This window comes from Strongylocentrotus purpuratus, unplaced genomic scaffold, assembly GCF_000002235.5.
Source record: "Strongylocentrotus purpuratus isolate Spur 01 unplaced genomic scaffold, Spur_5.0 spur5_scaffold_5, whole genome shotgun sequence".
Classification (NCBI taxonomy): Eukaryota; Metazoa; Echinodermata; class Echinoidea; order Camarodonta; family Strongylocentrotidae; genus Strongylocentrotus; species Strongylocentrotus purpuratus.
Genome location: NW_022145611.1, coordinates 8,962,535 through 8,984,309, shown reverse-complemented (window position 1 = coordinate 8,984,309; position 21,775 = coordinate 8,962,535). Strand labels below are relative to the sequence as shown.

Genomic DNA, 21,775 nt, shown 5'->3' with positions numbered 1-21,775 from the left:
ATTTCCACACAAACTATCAAATTACAAAAAGAATTGAACTTGGTAATTTAATTATTCTCTGAAAAGATAGACAAACACAAACTTACTTTGTCCACTCAAAATCATCACTTTTCCTGATCTTGCTATCGATAAGATTATTCACAATATCCCTGGAATGGACCATGATGACCATGAGCGCCTCCACACTGTTCCTCTTAAAATGGGGCAGCGGCTTGGTCACCATTCCGGCCAGGATGTTGAGACGGCCGACCAGTCTGTCCCTGGACTCCATCAGGGCTTTGGATGCCTTGCGATCCTCCAGGCTGGCAGTCACCTCTCGGTTGTACATGATCTGGACCTACGGAATAAGACAAGTGATGAAGATTGTGACAGAGAGGTTGTTTATGATGCTCACTAGAAACATATCGGTACATATTTTTGTAAACTAAGAATAGACCATGCAAGCCCTCACAGTGGTTTCACAGTCTATCCCTGGACTCCATCAAGGCTTCAGATACCTCATGAGCAGCTTCTAGCCCTATATTTCAAGAAAACTTATTATCAATAACAAAAGCTAAATGTATATGACAAATTTGCTCACAGCCAATCAAGTGCCACGATTTCAGTAGCTTGTAACAGTAATTGTAACTTGCTTATTGATAAGCAAATTTTATGAAACAGGGTCCCGGACCTATGTGTTTCAACCATACAACAACTTTTGTTATTGCAACAAAGGCCACCACAGGTTTTATGACCTGGTTACAACCAGATTTTGGAAGAAATTTCTAACAGGATAAGATATGAAACGTAAAAAAAATACCAAAATTTACTCTTGGCCGAATTCTCAATAACCAACAAAATATTGTAGGATTTCGGAAGCCTTCCAGTCACAGACACACGGAATGCCAATGCAGTCAGCTGCAAAGTACTTTCTCACCTTAATCAATTTTTTTCTTCAAAATATAGTTGTAATTAATTAATGCCATGTATGGAGGCCACAGGAACATACATGTATACCTTGTAATCACTGGCTGGTACCATGGCCTCCATCATACTACCAAAGATGATTAAAATCAAAATGGAAGATGCAGATCGAGTCAAGACCACTTTGGAAATTGTCAGTCACACTTAAAAAAATACATTTTAAAAAGACTCTGGACAAACTTACCACGGTGAGAACAATCTGGCCAGGATGCGACATGACCCAGTCCTCAAGATCCTTACCCCACTTCCCTACACTCTCCTTCAGATTCCTGGAACAAAATGGTGGACATCAACAGAATAACATTAAGATCACGCCTCTGGAACTCCCTCCCTCCTATTCTTTGCGACACTGACAAGCTACAAAGCTTCAAGTCAAGCCTCAAAACCCATTTTTTTTTCAAGCAAATGTGTAGTACTCGACTATTGGAGGAGCGGACGCCTTTGAATGCTTGAAACAGATAAATGGTGCAACACAAGTGCTGTGGATCATCAATCATCATCATCATCACCTATAATATGGCTTGCACAACTTAATGAAAAAAGACTAATGGATGACATTGTGTGGTTGTTCTTTAATGAATGATCCATTCTAAAAAGGGGCTGAACTATGCAAAGCGCCATGTCTGATTTTTGGTACCGATTGTTGACAGAAGAATTGTTCATTCTTTTATATAGATCTGAATGTGCATATATTCCACAATCAGTGAAAATAAAGGTAAAAAAGAGTCATGATACATCATCTTTAGTACATGAAGCAGCTTTTTTCTTTTTTTCTAAAATTGTGTATCAAACATGATCTACTACTGAGCAATATGCATGCTAGATGTATTTGACATCTTTTACTCAGAATAAGTGCATTATAAAGTTCTTTTTAAAGTGCTATTCTGCACATGACAATGGAGAAAAAAAACAATTTAACTTGAACCATACAAAAATAAAAATAAATCTTTTAAGCTGTATTTCACAAAATGTACAAGTGCTAAATATCCATTTACCACATGAAAGCATATGTATTATCAACAAGATGAACAATCATAATGCTAATAAATTACTTAAAAGAACTCTTAATCACATCTGCACTTGGGTTGTAAGCAGAATAAACAAAAATAATAGGGGGAAACTGATACAAGTGATTTAGTATGGGAACAATTCACTTTTCAAAAATGATATGCCAATATATGCTGTTGCTTTTGGTAAATGGGGTCATAACAATACTACAGCTAGACACATTTCAAGTGATTTTGTTTCTTTCACTATCATTACATATATATTAAAAACAAAGTCACAAAATGCTGCCAAAGCGTGCTTTAAAATGAGATGACAGTGCAATTATTCTTGGTCAGTTATTTGTACATGTTTACACATACAAGAGGAGGGAGTAAAATGTGACAAACTTGTACACAGTAAATGATAAGGATTGCATAACAAGAAAGCAAAACTTCACAAATGTTACAATACTGCAACAAAATGTAAACATTACTGATAATACTTCTGTAGCCAGTGAAATGTAAAAGGTACACTAGCAACAATGAATACAGAAAGAAAGAAAAAAAGAGACACATTTGAATGATGTAGAGTAAAAATAAGTGAAGATGAAAGTGAAGAAAATTAGAAAGTATAAACACGACAGAACACAACTGGGATGCACATTAACAAGCATGAAATGAAAGAAATCTAAATTACTTTTCTTGATTTGAAAGCAGAGGAAATGTGAAGATGAATCAACTATTCATCCAAAAGAAGAAATGTGTAGAAAAGCAGAAAACAAGATCAAAGAAAAACAAAAGGATTCATTTGTGTTACGCTAAAAATTGCAAAGGCTGCATTGTGTGTGAAATACAGGATTTTTTTTCTTTTCTTTTCTTTGAAGTGTATAAAATCAACTTGATTAATATATGGGGTAAGTTCAAGGAACTGAATACATGGGGTTATTTAAGCAATAACTCTGTTTGTCATTTTACTAAACTGTTCAGTATTTCCCCAGAGGAGCTGGAATTGCTTTTCTGCCATCACAAACTTAATGAATCTGAGAAAATAGGACAGAAACAGAGAATTATTAATGAAAGAAAGAAGTCATAATATGAGACACAAAGGGATTAATACATGGTTAGTATGCACAGAGAGAGAGATATATATAGAGAGAGAGATATAGAGAGGGGAAACAAAGAAAGATAGAGAGAGAGAGAGAGAGAGAGAAACAGAATGAAAGAGAGAGAGAGAGAGATAGAGAGTAAAAAGGCTCCGTTTTCTTTTAATAGCATGACAAGAGTTGATCAGTAAACAGATACAGTAGTTAAAAATATGAATATCACTTTTTAGAGCAGAAATATAAATAAAATCTAGATGCTATATACAAGTCGAGCAAAAGGATTACATACATTTATACATATGAAACCGATTCCTGTCTAAAGACTAAATAATATCTACAAATTTTGACTGTTCCCATTTAACAATATTCTGAATATTTCTAAACATTATAATTTCTAAGAAAGATCTTTTATCTATCATATTTATACAACTGGGAGTACTTAAATATCCAAATACTTTACATTTCTGTATAAAAATGATGAAGATTGCTTTAAAAGAAAAGAGGGAGAATAATGGAATAAAATTGTATAAAATGAAGACAGGAAAATGGAGGTACATGCAAGTCTACATTGGTTGATCATTTCAATTCATTTCAATTCCAAAACTCAACATCAATATCCATTCTGAACATATATTTATTAAAAGAGTCAATAGTTTTACACTTTTAATGATATTATGAAGAGGAACATATAGTTTGAGTAATACATTTAGATGTTATATTGTTATTTTACGACAGAAGTACATTAGATATTATACTACAAAGAGGACACACTGTCGTTAAAGGCTTGAAAGATAGGACAAGACGACCGTCTTATTAAGAGTTGTGATTGATTTAAATATGTTGCTTGTCCTCTCCATCAAATTTCGCATTGACAAATGATTAGGAACTTTAATATGATTGATTGAATTATTGTAATTTTTATGCAAATGGTGTGGTACGGAATATTTAAACAATAATGTTTGCTTTAGTACCAAAAGATACCAAGGGTTTGGTAAGAAAATATAAATGTTCTCTATGTTAATTTTTCCCTTCATTCCTTTATGTTTTTACCTTCTCACTGAGTCAAACATGGCCGATTCCACACTGCCAAGCCACTGCTCTACCGGATTCCTTGCACGAACATTCCTGTGGGGACAACAAAACAGACTCATCAGTTGTAAGTAGGATTCACGGTTTGGATAGAAGAAAAATACTTTCCTTCAGGAACAAAGTGAAGAGGGATCCGGAAAGATGTACATTCATTGTGATACAAAATCCTAAAAAGTTTGATGGAGGATTACAGAAAGAGACAACTTTCAGCTCTAATTCTACAAGTATGTATCACTGTTTAACAAAGCTTTTATTTTCAGTGGTGATTCAAGAAGAACAATGCAATTGCCTACCTCGATCTATAAGCTTCTTCCTTTTTTCAAATTTACGGTCAGGGCAACCAAATGGTTCCAGCAATACATTAGGTGTGTAGACTGATATCAAAATTGAGTATTACCCCTCTAAAAATATTGTTTTTACCTGGTAACCCTTATCAAAATAATAATGACAATAACGATAATTGTTTTTACCCAGGTAGGCCTCATCAGCATCAGTGCTGTTCTGCATGAGGGCCATGTAATTATTATTACCCCAGCAATTGCCAGGTACCCATTTACACCAGGGTGGAGATTGTCAAATGTGGATTAATGTCTCGCCAAAAGACGTCGCGCCAGGCTCTGATTGGAACCCTCAACCCTTGGATTGAGAGTCAAGTGAATGAACCACTAAACCACAACATTTCCACTTGGATTTTGGCACCCATGGCACTTTAATAGGCCTGAAATACTACAGCATGATACATGTCCTCGACATCAATATAAGGAGTGATGGCTTATGCCTTACTTCCTCAGCTAAGATTATAGGTGGCAGCTTTGGGCCCTGTTTCATAAAACTTGTTACCAATAACCACAGTTACAATGACTGTTACAGGCTACTGAAATCCTTGCATTTGATTGGCTGAGAGCAAATTTGACGTAGAAATATAGCATTTGTTATCGATAACAAGTTTTATGAAACACGGCCCAGACTCTCTCTGGCACCTCAGATTACTTAAAAAATTCACTCGGCCTTCAGGGGACGTTTCACAAAGATCCTAAGTTTAACTTAACTCTAAGTTGGACTTAAATATTATGGAGAGCCATTTGTAGCTTAAAATATAATATATTCAAAAGCAAAAATTCAAATATTTTAGAATTTTCATAAATTCCACATCAAGAACATGAAATCTCCTTGAAAATAGACAATATGAATGATTTGAATAAACATCTTGTGCTTTTTAAAATAACTTTTACAAAATATTTTCAACGATGCTAACGGCTTTCCATAATTGTTAAGTCCAACTTAGAGTTAAGTTCGACTTAGGATCTTTGTGAAACACCCCCCTGGTGTTGCTATACCAAAGGACATTTGTTGTCCAGAGACTTACTTGGGCAAGAAGATGGCTTCCCCTTCAGCTGATATCATAGCTCTGACCGTCGGTGGCAGCTTGGGTTCTCTGTGGAACTCTAGGCTCTTGATGTTACCAAAACACTTGACCAAGTGGGGCTGAAATGGTCACCAAACAAAAGAAAATAAACAGGAATGCAATAAATCTGTATGTCCCTATGCAAGAACTAAGAACGATTAATTCTTTTCAAGTCATAAACAAGTTCAAGCAAAGGGGATTTGATCAAATTTGTGAGTTGTCTAACTGAAATAATAACATCAAAGATAAATTGGGATATGTAGCTTTTGGAAAACAAATAAATGTCCTCTGACAAATATTCCAATAATACAATTTACCATGTCAAATCATTTTCAAGATTTTAACCCTTTAGCCACAGCTACATAATCAAGTGAGTAATGTTTACTTTTTAGAAATCAAACTCAAGTCAACTATTTGTCAATTCATGATTAAGTCATCTTCATAGATCATTAAGAGAATGGTGACCCTTACCTGTACTGCATCAGGATTCTTGCTCTGTGCCAGTATGTCCAGTAGATCATCATTACTGAGAAAGTAGAACCGTGGGAACACCAGTCTCTTGGTCTCCAGGTAGTCCTACAAAGATGTGAGATACAACATAGCAATAAGTAGAGTTTAAAAACACCTCTTCTGCAGAGTTAATACAGCATATACAAAATTATTTCTAAAACAGAATTCTTTTACTTTATTGCAGTACAGCAGAGCAAAAGCAACCACAATCAACATTTTTTTAAATAAATGTTGTCAATGCATCAAGTCATTACAGTAACCTTCGACATAACTATGGTAGCATTACAAATGTAAGTCTGTCTAGACAAACTTCATCTATTGCATATAGGGCAGGAATATTCTCTGAATTACAGTAAAAGTTTGTTCCTACTTCAGTGAAATATCAAAATAGTCATGAATGAACATTCAAATATCAATGTACAACATGTATACTGCATACACTAAAAGACGCTACACTCATATTGCACAAGTTAACAATCTTAGAAGTATAAAAGAACACACCAACCAAACCAACCAGACCAACCAAACGCCTAGCCTAACTAGGCGTTGTGACGTGCACCTGTAATCCAGCTAACAGTGGAAGTTACAAACTGATTCAGCCAAGGACTCGTGTTCGAAACTGAGTCACGTCTTCCGGATGGTGACGTTTAAAGGTCGGTCCCTAGACGTAAATAATCATATCTGATTGATACACGTCTGTAAAAACCTAATACACACACACACACACACACACCAGGGCCCTGTTGCATAAAACTTACCATTGATGGAAACTTTGCCATCAATGGCAACTACCATGGTAACAGGGCTCAACAGCCAATCAAAATCAAGGTTTCCATGGTAGCTACCATTGATGGCAAAGTTACCATCAATGATAAGTTTTATGCAGCATGACCCTGTTTGATAAACAATATATTCAGTGAGTTTCACTTTCAAAGCAATCATTCTTACCTCTAGGCATTTATGAATCTTCTCCAGGTTGGAGTTGTTGGTCTGCAGGATCTCCAGTACACCAGGCAGAGTGGCACACCTGAGGGCATTGGGTCTGTCCTCCGTACGACGCATGATGTCCTTCCAAGACTTGTCAACACTGGCGAACAGCTTGGCTTCGGTAGGGAGTTGCCTGGAAGATAGGAGAGAGGTGAGAGGAATGATGAAAGCAATATTAGAGGTATAATGCTATTATGAAGTTAAGTGCTTGCAGTGAGCATGTATATCAAGGGAAAATGTCTTTAGGTTGTCCTGATTTGTTGATCGGGTGAGGAAATTCTCACATATGATGAGGTTGTTTGGACCACTACAATTATAATTTTTAAGGAAGATTTGATCATTTCAATGTCTCACAATACAATGCCTTTAACACTTTCCAACATATTTGTCCGAGTCAAATCAAAAAGTGATAATGGTCTTTAGATTGACTACCTTTCACCTTTCTGTGCCAGCAAGTTTCCAAAATATATATCACAAATAGGATTTTGTGAGATATAATTAAATCTTTTTTTTTCTTTCCTTCTTTTTTAATTTTGTTGAAGGGGGATCATCTTGACACAGCGTCCAATGAAATCTAATTTCTATGCATCACATATGACTAAAGAGAAAAAAAATCAATTTCTTCTTTGCCTCCAAAGATTTGATATGATATTAAAATTGGGGCTGTGCAAATACCCATACCACTGGGAGGGTCAATAAAAATGCAAGATGATGAATCAACATATTACCTCTGTATGTCCGGTGTAGTGAAGATCTGCTCCAGGTAGAGCCAGTTTCTCTGACACATCATCCATTCATCCAGGGTACGGGCAAACACATTCAGCTTCCTGTCCCATTCATCAACGAGGGCCTAAAACAATCATGAAACACATACATCGATTATAGTAAATAGGGTATTCCCCAGATTTAAAACTACTGGCAATATGATTTGTTGCAAGCATCAGGTATGCCACTACACCCATATTCTACTCATAATCTTAATCTTGCCCTGGGATTCAGCTTGCTCTTATCTGACAGATATTCTAGACCAAGATGCTGAGATCTAAGTTTCCACACTTCAAACCCATGTTTAGTAGAATGCAGGCTATAGTTTAAAATAGTTTAAAATTTTAAGGTAACAAAGTGTTGTAAATTTGATAAAATCTACAATTATAATTGTGATTTGATAAGTTCTTTAACACATACAATACTTTAAAGTCATCATTTTGCTTGCAAAGTCAGAATTGAACAGTAGCATGTGTCTCAGGGCAGATGGCCCACGTAAATTCTGAATTACCTCATAATTTTCACAATAATTTCATTTAGAGATATATATCAGGACCCCTTAGTTCAATAATATCAAAATGACCTCCTTCCATAAAAGCTAGTGCAGAAATCTGATTAAATCTATTTTCAAAATGGTAGAAAAAAACACAGATGTCAGGCAAAGTTAATTACAGACCCTTGTGACATTGACTCAACATGGTGCATTCAATATCCCTCATTCTTCAAGCCTGATATGGCAAATGATCAAAGATATGAAGATGATGATACCTTGATGGGCGTGACATATCTAGAGCCTCTGATGGTTCCTATGGTAACCTGACTCTCCTCCAGCTGGGTCATGATGTCATCCGCTCCTGCTATGATGCTGAAGTCACGCCCACTGTGGGGCACCAGGCGGAAGTCCGTCACTCGCCACAGATCAATGACCTGATGAGAGACCATGGAAGAAGAAATCAATTTAGTTTTATAAATTGGTACACTCACTTCATTATGAAAAGGTAATCTTTCTTATCTTTTGTTTTAAAACACTATATCATAAGTATAAAGGACACACAGGAGTCGGCTTTTCTGGGGAATTTGACACTTTTCGGGTGTTTACCCAATTACAGGTGTTGTCAATCACCAGGAGCCTTCAGTTTTATGAACAGGCCTTATTCCATTCCCCGTATGATAAAGCCACTATCTTAGTTTTCCCTCATTCAAAGACTCTCCGAGAGATTATGGGGTATATCTTGATAGGCCTACAGGTTTGCTGTGTGCAGACTTGTACACCCAATAATGTTTTTTCCACCAAGTTTTGTGTCTGCGAATCATGGCCTTCTGCACATAGAATCTGACGACCCTCTCCCTTTAAACCCCAACAATTTGTTTTTATTAGGTTTCTCCACTAAGATGAAAAACTTTTATTATCTCATACCTTTTTTACATGAAATATAATATAGAAATGTTTCATGTGTATAACCATTTAAAAGTGGTTGGTATATATTCGTATGATGCACTTGATGCCTCATTTTGAAAATTCACATTGATCAAAACATGAAATGATTAATATATAAAAGTAACAACATTCAGTGTCATGTTCACATCTATAATCAAGTTACAGAAGATACAACATGCAGCTGGGTTTATGGAATTCAAGCATATTTCAACTTGTATACAACCAACTCATCACCAAATTAACAAACAGAGGAAACAAAATCACAGATAAAATGTTACCTTATTCAACATGACCTCAAGTGTGGCTTCATTGCTGGCTGTTGTTGATATATCATTGATTTGGTCTTTGTATTGAAAGAGCTGAAAGAGAAAAATAAACAACACATAGCATAACATCCTGATACTGTGCGTGCAGATTTACAAACTTATCATCAATTTTCCAATCGCTCAATATGAATTGACAATAAAAACATGAGCCCTGTGACGTTTGAACTCATGGCCCAAAAAAATCTTATCAGTTCATTGGCTCTGTAAGATACATACATGGCCCCAGTCTGGCAGGAATCCATCACTTGTTTCTGGAGATAACGACAAGTTATCAAGATAAGTTACATGTACATTAATTTTGTATCTAAGGAGACACGAACGAACGGAGATAACGCGATCACAAGAATGGGAAGTTCGGATGGACAACCCAAAAACATAATGCCTCTGGTTACCTTGTAATGGAGGCATAAAAAGATCATGCCCTGAGAAAATAAGTCTTATCACACAATATCAAGAATGTTTCTATTTTACCTGTAGCTCCAGAAACTTTCCAAGGGTGAAGTTCTTGTCCCTGATGATGGCCCTACCAATCAGGGCCTGGATCTCTTGCCAGTGCCTAGGCCGAAGAGCTGGATTTCTCAAGGCTGTGATGACTGGCATGCCTTGCTTGAAGCTTAGGACCAGCTCCTTCAGCCTGGGAAGCACTTCATTTGCTGGTAACCCTAAAAGCAACAAACAAAATTGGTTCAAAATTAATTTCTAAGCTATCAGGTAATCAAAACATCACATCAATGTGGGTATAAGTGGTAAACTTGATGTAGCATCAATTCTTACTTTTCTAGAGCATGTACACTGACTGGGTAAACTTGCCAACATTCTTCTGCATGACATCTATGTTTAGTCCATCAAACTAGGACTAGGTCTAGGCATTGATACTCAGCCTAAGCTTATCCCGACTAAAAATAAACAACCACAAGCCAAGTCCAAACCATATATCATTGACAAATAAGACCTGGGGAGCATTTCACAAAGACTAAGAATGACTTTAAGTTTGACTTAACTTTGGCAGGCCAGTCATGCCACTGTTTTTCTCTCACAGAATTTACATGTTTTTGATAATTCATTATTGAAGGGAAAAAATTATCTAAAGATCATCATTAAGAAACCAATGATTAGAGCAACCAGTGACAAGAATGGCCTGCCACAATTAAGTCCAACTTAAAGTCGATCTTAGTCTTTGTGAAACACCCTCTTAAGCAAATGTCAAACCAACAGTTTCAAGCAGTAACTATCCGCTCACCTTTCTCTAACATGAACACAGTCTGGGTGAACTTGCTGACATTCTTCTGCATGACGTCCACGTTGAGTCCATCAAACTGAGTCTCGGTCCAGTCCTCCACCAGGTTACCCCACTCGTCAGAGGACTCCCAGAGAAGCTTCCTCAGCTGCAGCTCCCGCTCGATCTCCGAGAGCTCCGACAGGATCTGCTGTGCGCTAGCACCGCGGTCATTGTAGTCCGACGTCATGTAATCTCTGTGAGAAGAAGTACAGCATGGGTTGAGAAGAGAAGCATAAAGGCATTACTGAATTTGTTTAGAAAAGTTTTTAGTGAGAATTTATTAAGGTGACCTAATATAATAAATCTCTCAGCTTGTTATGGGTCATTGTAGTCCAACGTCATGAACTCTCTGTGAGAAAAGTACAGCATGGGTTGAGAAAAGAAGCATGGGGGAAATACTGAAGTTTTGAGAAAAGCTTTTAGAGAGAATTTAAGTGACCTAATATGATAAATCTCTCAGCTTGTTACGGGAAGGGGTGGCAGATGCATAAGTTCATAGCACATTAAGTTTGAAGATAATGTAGTGTTGGTAATTTTCAAATTTCCCTCATTTTTTATATTCTGTACAAAATGAAAACAATTTGATATGAGGCTTTTTTCTTTATTGGTGCCATGAATAAATATCCTTGAATTACTGCTGATTCAAATTTTGTATCTGACCTTGCAATGAATGGAAAAGTTTGTTTTCACATTATTAAGACTAACTAAAAAATGCCTTTTCTCTTTGTCACAAGAGATTCAGCTACCAATCCTAGTACTTGGCATTCCCTAGCATTATAGTTAAAAATTCCCTAAGTCTCTACCTGCAATTTAATACTTCAAAAAGCTAATTCCTAAAATGACACTAGGAGGTACAGTAGAGCTTACTCTGAGATGCCTTTCATCCTGTTCTGAGATGAGATGGAGCTCCCGAAGCGATCCTGGTAGCTGGCATAGCTCCTGGCCTTGCCGGAGATGGCACTGAGCTCATCACTGAGCAGCTTCAGCTTTTCCATGGCCACCACTGCTAGGGTGTCTGCACTGAGCAGGGTCGGGGCCTGTACGCGATTGCGGATGTCGTATGCCTCGGACTGTTGGAGGGAATGGATGAGGTGGGTTATTACTTACACTAGGCTATCATCTTTTACAATGCTCATGCATGATCCCCAAAATCCCACGTATGCAGCTAATTTCTTGATTGTTCATAGGAAACAGATACAGTCAAACCTGTCCACAGTGACCACCCAAGGGAAACACACAAACAGTGGTCTATGTAGTCAGGTTCCTTTAGTAAATGTTTCAAATAGAAACCATTTTCAAGGGAAACAACAAATGTGGTCTTTGTAGACAGGTGGTCACTAAAGCAGGTTTGACTACATGTACATCAATTCAAACAAAAAGAGTGCAAACTAGATGCAGAAAACATCACAATTACTAAGCAATATGATTTATTCTCAGAGTTTATTAATGCACCACATCTGTTAACCCTTGTGTATATAATCATATTTTAATCACTTAAACTCATTCCAAAATGAAACCTGATTCAACATACATGGAAGACTAAAACCGTCATAATATCGTAACATGTTTTTTTTCAGATAAACTTCTGTAACAAATCCATTATATATCATTTAAAGTTGATTTTTGAGATGCTAGGTGAACAGAAAATATCAAAACCCATTGTACAGAATAAGCTGGACAGGCAAACTCACCAAAAGTCCTTGGATGTGGATGTTGAGATCATCACTGAACTTGCTGATATTCTCATCCTTCTTGGCCTCACAGTAGATGATGGTTGACTGTAGGGAAAAGGGAACATAGGAGTGGAATAAGAAACAGACATGAAGATGGACATGAGAAAAATCGCCCAAATGAAATATCCATTCTCTCTTTTTTCACTTCTTCACTGATGTATTATGACACATTTTACCTTCTCTTTTTTATCATCATATCCCTATTTCCTTCCTTCCATCTTTCCTTCTTTTTTCCTCCTCCTCCTCCTCTTCTTCTTTTTCTTCTTCTCCTTCTTTCCCCCCACCATCCTCTCCCACACTCGCACTATATCCCCTCTCCCCCTCTTTCTCTCTCTCCCCCCCCCCCCCCTCCCCCCCCCTCCCTCCCCTCTCTCTCTCTCTCTCTCCTCCCCTTCCCCTTCAATCCGCCTCTCTCTCCCTCTTTCTTCCTCTCTAACCCACAATACCTTGAGATGCTGGAAGCTTGGCATGAGTGTCTGATACAAGGCCAGCTCCTCCGGTTGTATGGGGACATCAAAGTCCTTGGCGATGGTGAAGAGCCTCGTCACCACAAAGTATTCCTTCTCCAGGGACGGCAGCTCCGATCCCATGCGGGAGAGGAACGAGAGATGCTCCACAAACTCCTCCACGGACTGGGGCATGTGGTCCAGCTTCTTAGAGGCACTCTGAACAAATACAACACACAGAGAGATCAACATTTAGAGGACATACATGTATCTTGATAATGAGAAATAGTGTAGACTCTGTCCCTTTCGCGAAATCATAGTTTTCAGAATACTAATATTTTTATTAGTTCATGGTTATCTACAATAGTAGAGGTGAAAAAGCAAATGCTTTAGTATGAAAGTAAGTTCTAGGGAACCTACGACTCATTTCTACACATATGGATGAAGATTAGATTCGATTTGATTTCTTTTCGTATGCATTCCGTATAATTATAAACAATTTTCAGTAACACAACAAACACAAAATACTAAAAAGTATTTTCTGACAACCAATCATAAATAAGCAAATATACATTTTTTTTTTTTTTTAATTTTAAGAAGACCAATTTTGCAGATGAATAGCATATAAAACAGCCTTAGTAATTTGATTTAAAACCAGGATTTTCCATTTTCATAATACCCCAAGCCGCATCCTCTCCTAGGCAATAATGTCTCTTCTTGCTCCATTTCTATTAAATTTTCAACTGCCACATTGCGTATCATAAAATGTCACTCAATCATTTATTACTCTATAGAAAACTGCATCAGTTTCTATCAATGTATCATATGTAAGTGAAAAAAAAACAAGATGAATCAAATCATATTGAGAGGTCGTACCTTGATAACTTTGAGAAGATTCTCGTTGCGCCTGTTGGCAATCTGCGGAAGTCTCTTGACAACGGCCACCATGACATTGGTTGGGTAGGGAAGACAGGTCTTCTGAAAGTTCTGCACCTTGACATGGATCATCCCACTCCTACGCTCCTTCTCCATGTTGTCCATGGAGTGAACCTACACAAAAATTATTCAAAGAATTTGGCGATTGACAAGACATTGATCTACATTTGCCACACTCAACCCAGGTGATGTAAATGGATACCTGGCAGGAATTAATTCCTCGAAATGCTAGAGCGCCGTAATGGCAGCCCTGCTAAAGCCAGGGTAATAATCGGGACCGCCAGGAGTGTCAAGTCTGACCGACATGACAGACAACCCACTATTATTATTATTATATATACATACATAATACTTGGTGAAGTTGTGGGAATGTCACTTCCATGGACCACTCCTACAGTATCGAATGCTCTCATCTTGATAAATAATCCTCATCACACCGTTTGCAATCTTTAGTTCCTCTTCATGATACACAGCTCTTTTCTGAAAGCCTATCTGCACTAGCTTGGCCAGGAGGGATTAAACCTCCCTGCATGGTCACTGGCAGGTGGTTATCTCATCAAATCAGCTCTCGATTACCATAAGAAAAAGGGGACCATGGGGGATCAACAAGGCGCTTAGGCATTGTTGGCTGTATAGAGGGAGCAAGTACATACCTGCCAAAATTTGAAATTAAGAGGGAGCAAGTACATACCTGCCAAAATTTGAAAATAAGAATCAGGAATTTTTAGCATGGTATGCCTTCGAAAAATAAAAAATCACATCTGCAGCGGCAGTGTAACTGGCAATACACCGGTAAATCTGTACCAAAAAGCGAATACAAATTCGCTGCTCGATCATGCGGCCATTCAACATCACAATACATGAACTCTCGCGGCACATAATTAAAGAAGCTTAATTTGGCTTTAGCACAACAATATTCCGGATTTTTAGGTCCTAGAAATCCAGAAAAAAGGAATATTCTGGATTATTTGTAAGGGTTGGCAGGCATGCAAGTATAGGAAGTAGTGTGGTGCCACTTCAAACAAATAAGGGACTGACAACTTACCATCTCTGAGTGAGCAGAGAGGACATGGTTGAACTCTTCCGTGGTCCACTCTCGTTTCTGAAGGGAGCCCTCAACATCCACTCGTCTTGCCTGGTCCACCATGCCAGTGTATGGCTCAAAGTTCTGCAAAATAATTTAGAAGTGAGAAAAAGAAAAAAAAAGTGTTATTCTTAAACAGTGTACGAGCAGTCAACAATTTTTCATACATAATAAGCACTGTGACCTTTCACCTTTGACATCGTGACCCCAAAATCTAATCAATTCATCGGCTCTGCAAGATACATACATGACCTAAGTTTGGCAGGAATCCACCAATCCGTTCTTGAGATAACGCGATCACAAGCTATTTTTGCATACATAATGAGCACTGTGACCTTTGACATCATGACCCCAAAATCTAATCAATTCATTGGCTCTGCAAGATACATACATGATCTAAGTTTGGCAGGAATCCATCAATCGGTTCTTGAGATAACGCGATCACAAGAACGGGACGTACGGACGGACGTACGTATATACAGACGGACGGACACCCTGAAAAGATAATGATTCCGGCTACTTCGTAATGGAGGCATAAAAATTATAGATCATTCTTTAATTACAACGAGAAATTCACATCATTTATCTGAACTTAATGAGCATTTTTTTTGTAATCTAGGTGCAAAATATACAAACAGCAGTGGACATTTGGTTTGTTACCTTGGCATATTCCTGCACCGAGTTGACATTCTCTGATAGAGCCTGGAGCACCTCCGTGACGGAGCTCCCGTACTCCCCATCCTCCCCGAAGAGCAGCTCCAGGTCGGGCCAGGGTCGACGCACCTCCTCGTCGTCCATAACCATGGTGGAGAGCTTGAGGTCGTAGCGAGGAGGGCTCCAGAAGACTTGGAGGTAGGGGTCACGATGTAAGGCCTGGACTTGACCTGGGGTCAGGGGGCAAGTACCAAAGAAGTGAATTAATGAGTGAATGGGACATGAAAGTAACCCATCTCAATGATGTGACTGCTACCTGAACCACACAGTGAAGGCAGGGAGAAAGTCAACTATGAAGCAATCGGAACTAGGGGCATGCAAGCCTAATGTATTTTGGTGCTCCATAACTTACAAAGTAGAGTTCTGAACCAAAGTTGAAATCAAATGTGTCATTTTTCATTCATGTTGTCCATATATAATACAAACGATTGTTTTCCCCCTGGTATTACATGCAATGTGAACACGGACAAAACATAATATCATGTGCATGGCCAGAAGTTTGTTCACACTGTGCTGTAGCATAAAAGTTCACACCCTTCAAACTCTTAGCAAACGGTAGACAAGACAAAAATATGAAAATAATTTTAATCGCAGAAGCTATACTCACCCACAGTGTGCTCAAAACCGGCAATGATGCCTTTGACCTTGGACATGAACTGTTCTCTGGAGGGCTGTAGACTGATCGTCACTTTGCTAGGTACCTTGTCCCCGTCTCCCTGATGGCTATGGAAATGATTTGAGTGAAGACATTGAGTGTCATATTAGAGATAATTTAATTGGTGGGGTGGGGGGTTCAAAGTGAAAAGATCAAAATTTTCCATCAATATTCCCTTTCAAGAGGCTTGATCTTATAGCATTATAACAAAAATACAGTATCATTTACATTTTGTTCCAAACAAGTTTCTAATAAAGGCCACAATATCTCCTATTGAATATTTATACTAGTATCCAGGTATCCAACATACCAGGGTGAATGAAAGGAACGTTGTACAGAATATATTACAGTGAAACTGGCTGACCATCTATATAGAAAGACCACCTTCAATGAAAACCACTTCACAAACAACAACCTCCCCCCCCCCCCCCCCTCTCCCAAAGAAAAAAGGTCTTCTTCCATTTCCTTAATGTCTTGGAAGTGTTCTCATTTAAAATTTTCCAAAAGGAACCTGGACAAAGAGACCGCCTTTCAGACCACTTTATGTGTCTTCCTTGTCAATACATACAAGTCTCACTTTGTTATCCTTCAGTACTTTATGCTAGGAATGTTCTATAATAAATTCTTTGATGACTTACTCGATAGGATAGGCATATTTCTTGGATGGTTTGCCTTTGTCACGTCCATCTTTTGAATCATCCGAAGAACTCTCACTTTCGTGTCCTTCAAGAGAAAGCAAATAGAATCAGCAAATTAGACTTTTTAAGTACATCACTTTAAAAAAATTATTATAACAATCACTAGTTTTCAAACTGGGAATAAGGGAAACTGAAGAAAGGAAAAAAATAAGGGAAACTAGATGGAATTTTGACTGCGCGCAGTCGAAAATGATGCCTCCGCCATAGAGCAATTTAAACAAGTTTGGAGTTTAAATCTCCAGTGGTTCTTGAGATATCATGATAACAATCTCAATGTATGGAATTTCATAAGTTGACCTCTGTGACCCTTGACCTTTGACCTACGTGCTCCAAAATCTAATCAGATTGTCTTCCTATGGTGATACACACTATCATTAAGTTGGAAGTTTAAATCTCCAGTGGTTCTTGAGATATTATGATATGGTGATACATACTATCATTAAGTTTGAAGTGAAAATTCTCCAGTGGTTCTTGAGATATCGCGATAACGATCTCAATGTATGGAATTTCATAAGTTGACCTCTGTGACCCTTGACCTTTGACCTACGTGCTCCAAAATCTAATCAGATTGTCTTCCTATGGTGATACACACTATCATTAAGTTTGAAGTTTAAATCTCCAGTGGTTCTTGAGATATTATGATAACAATCTCAATGTATGGAATTTCATAAGTTGACCTCTGTGACCCTTGACCTTTGACCTACGTGCTCCAAAATCTAATCAGATCGTCTTCCTATGGTGATACATACTATCCTTAAGTTTGAAGTTTTTACATCTCCAGTGGTTCTTGAGATATCATGATAACAATCTCAATGTATGGAATTTCATAAGTTGACCTCTATGACCCTTGACCTTTGACCTACGTGCTCCAAAATGCAATCAGATTGTTTTCCTATAGTGATATATACTATCCTTAAGTTTGAAGTTTAAATCTCAAATGGTTCTTGAGATATCGCGCTAACAAACTCAATACAAGGAATTTCATAAGTTGACCGCTGTGACCTGTGACCTTTGACCTACATACTCCAAAATCTAATCAGATCGTCTTCCTATGGTGATAAATACTATTCCCGAGTCATAAGTTTAAATCTTAAATGGTTCTTGAGATATTGTGATAACGGTCTGGTCAAACAGGACGACGTACGGACGTACGGACGGACAACCCGAAAACATGATGCCTCCGGCACCACCTTCGGTGGCGGAGGCATAACAAAAGCAAAAGAGACTATAATTTCTCAAGAACATATTTTGGAGATTAAAATTCAAAAAAAAAAAAAAAAAACACAATTGTTACACATGACAATAGCCCTATGACTTTTGTTTGGAGCCAGAAGGGTATTAACTCTGCATTAAAAGGATATGAGTTAACACCTTTCTGGCTCTCTAGAAATAAAATGCGTATTCACTTTTATCTCTGTAAAATAAGATACAGAAATTGATATACACTCAATTTAGCTGAATTCATTATGCCGCAGTGGTTTTTTTTATATGGTTTACAGCATCATGTATGAATGACAATCTTAGCTGGAAACTTTTTTGTTACCTGAATCTGAGTCAATGTTGCTTTCACTGTCATCGTCACTACTGCTTGAAGATTCATGGAAGGTCACAACCTTCTTCTTTCCTCTGCCCCTTCTACCAGCTTTCTTGTTCCTGCATTCGGTTAAATATGATTTACTTTACTTATATGTCTATCTGGGACCTGTTTTATAAAACCTGTTATCAATAACAAGTTATGATAACTGTTATACCCTACTGAAATCATTGCATTTGATTGGCTGAGAGAAAATTTGTCATAGAAATTCTGCATTTGTTATTGATAACATGTTTAATGGAACATGGCCCTGGTTTCCTATCTATTCAAGCTTTTTTTAGATTTTTAAAAAATGAACATGACAATTTAACAAATGCATTACACTGTGATCAAAATAAGTGAATTACATTGCAACACTTAAAAGAGGATTAACACATCAATAAAAGTCACAACTTTTGAAGCAGAAAGACAAAATGGCAAGAGTAATGTTACAACTACTGGATTTCGGTAGCTCAACAACACGTAATGATAGTCAAATAAAAACCATGAGTTCTTAAGTAAGAACATCATCTACCACCTACTTTTCATCTAGCTAAGCGGGACAAGTATGCATTTCAGACTCCAGAACAAGCATACCGTAGTAAAAATACAAATAAAAAGTCCCAGGTAGACGAAAGACAAATTTTGTTAAGCCAAAAGTATTTCTTTGTTAAAAGGCTGTAGTTTTAAATGCCTCTATATTATTTTGCTATTAAGCTACATGACTCTATAGACTGCAAGCCTATAATACTTACGATGGTACAGATTTTGGTTTGTCTAAGGGAGGGACGTTGAGCACAAGCTGGATCTGAAAGACTGAATCAGGAGGCATCTCAACGATTTCCTGTCTCTTCAAGTCATCCAGAATCTGTAAATAAGAAATAAAACAAGAGAATTAAGACTTTATACTAGTATCAAGACACAAGTTTGTATTGATTTTATATAGTCACGGTTAGTATCGGTCATATGTTAACCGTGAATAGGATAATGAACCAATATGAGATAAGAATGGTGCGGGACGCTCTTTAAAATAATATGTAGAGAATCAGAGCATGATTCGTGTTGCCTAGCAGAGAACATCCTAGGCCCCATCTTACAAAGAGTTGATATTAATTGCCACTTATTTGCAATTGATATCAATCACAACTATGTACATAAAAGATAGGAGACTGCAAACTTATAATTGTAACAGGACTTGCGACTGATTTGGATCAATTGCAACTCTCTGTAAGAAGGGGCCCTGGAATATCTTGAAGGCAATATGAACGTTCTGATTCTGTAGGGTAAAGGGGTATTGCTCATATAGAGTTACAGTGGACATGCAAAATTACCACAGTTGATTCATTGCATAAACAAATGCATTAACAGGGATGCCAACCTTTCAGAGCACAAATCAGTAACCATAAGGCTCAAAATCAGTAATTTGGGGAATAAATCAGTAATTTCCTATGCGGCGCCATGAATCTTAAAAGAATGGCAAGCGGACGCATGCGCGCATGATTATCTGAAATTTGTTGTGATTTTACTCCCACAAAGTTGCTAAATATTGATTTTCAGTTCATCACAACACATAAGTTTTCAATGAAAAATTGGCTTCTATTAAGAGAATACTTGATAATTTTCCATCTTTCTCATGCAGCGAGTGCTGGATGGCCACCATACTGTACAGCACTTGCTACGATAGATCCCTATGCGCAAAAAAAAAAAAAAAAAAAAAACGTAATTTTTAGACAACATTCCGTACTGCCGTAATGGTCGTTAATTTCCGTACCAATTACGGGAAATCCGTACTAGTTGGCATCTCTGCATTAATTCTAAAATCTAAAGAGTTACATTTTTTTTTTAATTCCTAGAAAGGCTTTTGATTGCAATCATTCCAACAAGATATCTATGGTATTCAAAAAAAATTCCAACTACATGTAAACTGGTATTAGTTTGCATCTTCAATTGATAGCAAGAATAACAAAAATTTAAAAGTCAGTTTGTAAGAGATTTCTACCTGATCTATATTGACAGGCTGTGCTTTCTCCTCGATCTTGTTGAAGTCATACTTGGGGACATCCGCCGGGGGTTTGACTGGTTGACCTTTGACCTTCTTCTTCTTGCGCTGACCTCCGTCCTCTGTATCGGGTCTGGCAGAGTCCGGGGTGCTTGATCTGCTATCAAGGTCTAGAGTGTTGAGTCTTCTTGTGAAACCTAGGAAGTGAAAGGATTGTTTGAATGAAGAAAGCAAGAACTGGATAAACAATCTTGGCATACGGTACAATGAAAATATCATTTAAATATTAATAAAACTCAAAAACAATCCATATTCCTCTCTTTTGTTGTAAGCATATAAGTTATAAGTTATATTATCAGCTAAAGCAATAATTAGTTATTAGTTAGAAGGTATAACATTAACCTCAAAAAACATTGCCCAGAAATGTACAGGTTAATGGATTTGAAGTATAGAGAAGTTTAATGATAACATAAAATGGAATTCAAGACGAATACACAGAACCCCAAAACAGACTTGGTTTCTGTGCAGGCCATATTCTATGCGAGCACTGTAGGTGCTTCAATGAGTCTACTCCCGGTGCTCTCATGTAAATTCTCCATCTGAATGGACCTTGTGGCAGAATAGCCTTGTTAAATAACCCTTTAAATAAGTTATCAAATAACAAAGTCTAATACTAATGACATTGTGCACACCACGAACTCAACGTGCACGTTTCCGAAGATCCTTTATCCCCGACTCCATTCATCTTTTCAATTCCAAAGCAAAACGTGTTTGATTACTATGAACTTACCATGTCAATGTATTAAAGGTATTACAAAGTTTTGGGAAATTTTGAAAAATGGGTGGATAGTGAATATTTACAATTTTGATATATTTGGATGCCCCTGTGGATGTATTAAAAGCACTAGCAATTTTAGCCCTTAAAACACTTCTGCTTTCGAGAAAAATTGAATATTAAGATTTACCGGTGCTCCCGGTAAATTTTGATAAATATCAAATAGCTCCTACGGCCGTACAATGGTAGATGCGACCATAAAAATCTCAGAATATGTAGTTGTGGTATATATTTTCCGAACGGGAATAGCT

The 21,775-nt window shown here is 37.5% G+C and overlaps 1 protein-coding gene across 1 annotated transcript in view; it reads right to left on the bottom strand.

Moving 5' to 3' along the window:
• LOC764952 (dynein heavy chain 6, axonemal) overlaps positions 1 to 21,775 on the bottom strand; it is a 78,635-nt gene that overhangs the window by 42,510 nt on the left and 14,350 nt on the right. The window contains exons 12-33 of the mRNA XM_030998550.1: positions 20,690 to 20,886; positions 19,446 to 19,558; positions 18,661 to 18,770; positions 17,058 to 17,142; positions 16,372 to 16,487; positions 15,711 to 15,934; positions 15,012 to 15,134; positions 13,907 to 14,080; positions 13,031 to 13,249; positions 12,543 to 12,629; positions 11,719 to 11,921; positions 10,813 to 11,045; positions 10,044 to 10,234; positions 9,525 to 9,605; positions 8,577 to 8,735; positions 7,772 to 7,893; positions 7,005 to 7,176; positions 6,018 to 6,122; positions 5,508 to 5,626; positions 4,103 to 4,177; positions 1,148 to 1,232; positions 87 to 337 (exon numbers count right to left, since the gene is read on the bottom strand). Of these exons, the coding sequence (XP_030854410.1) occupies positions 87 to 337; positions 1,148 to 1,232; positions 4,103 to 4,177; positions 5,508 to 5,626; positions 6,018 to 6,122; positions 7,005 to 7,176; positions 7,772 to 7,893; positions 8,577 to 8,735; positions 9,525 to 9,605; positions 10,044 to 10,234; positions 10,813 to 11,045; positions 11,719 to 11,921; positions 12,543 to 12,629; positions 13,031 to 13,249; positions 13,907 to 14,080; positions 15,012 to 15,134; positions 15,711 to 15,934; positions 16,372 to 16,487; positions 17,058 to 17,142; positions 18,661 to 18,770; positions 19,446 to 19,558; positions 20,690 to 20,886 (3,244 nt within the window). The remainder of the gene's footprint in view (positions 1 to 86; positions 338 to 1,147; positions 1,233 to 4,102; positions 4,178 to 5,507; positions 5,627 to 6,017; positions 6,123 to 7,004; positions 7,177 to 7,771; positions 7,894 to 8,576; positions 8,736 to 9,524; positions 9,606 to 10,043; positions 10,235 to 10,812; positions 11,046 to 11,718; positions 11,922 to 12,542; positions 12,630 to 13,030; positions 13,250 to 13,906; positions 14,081 to 15,011; positions 15,135 to 15,710; positions 15,935 to 16,371; positions 16,488 to 17,057; positions 17,143 to 18,660; positions 18,771 to 19,445; positions 19,559 to 20,689; positions 20,887 to 21,775) is intronic.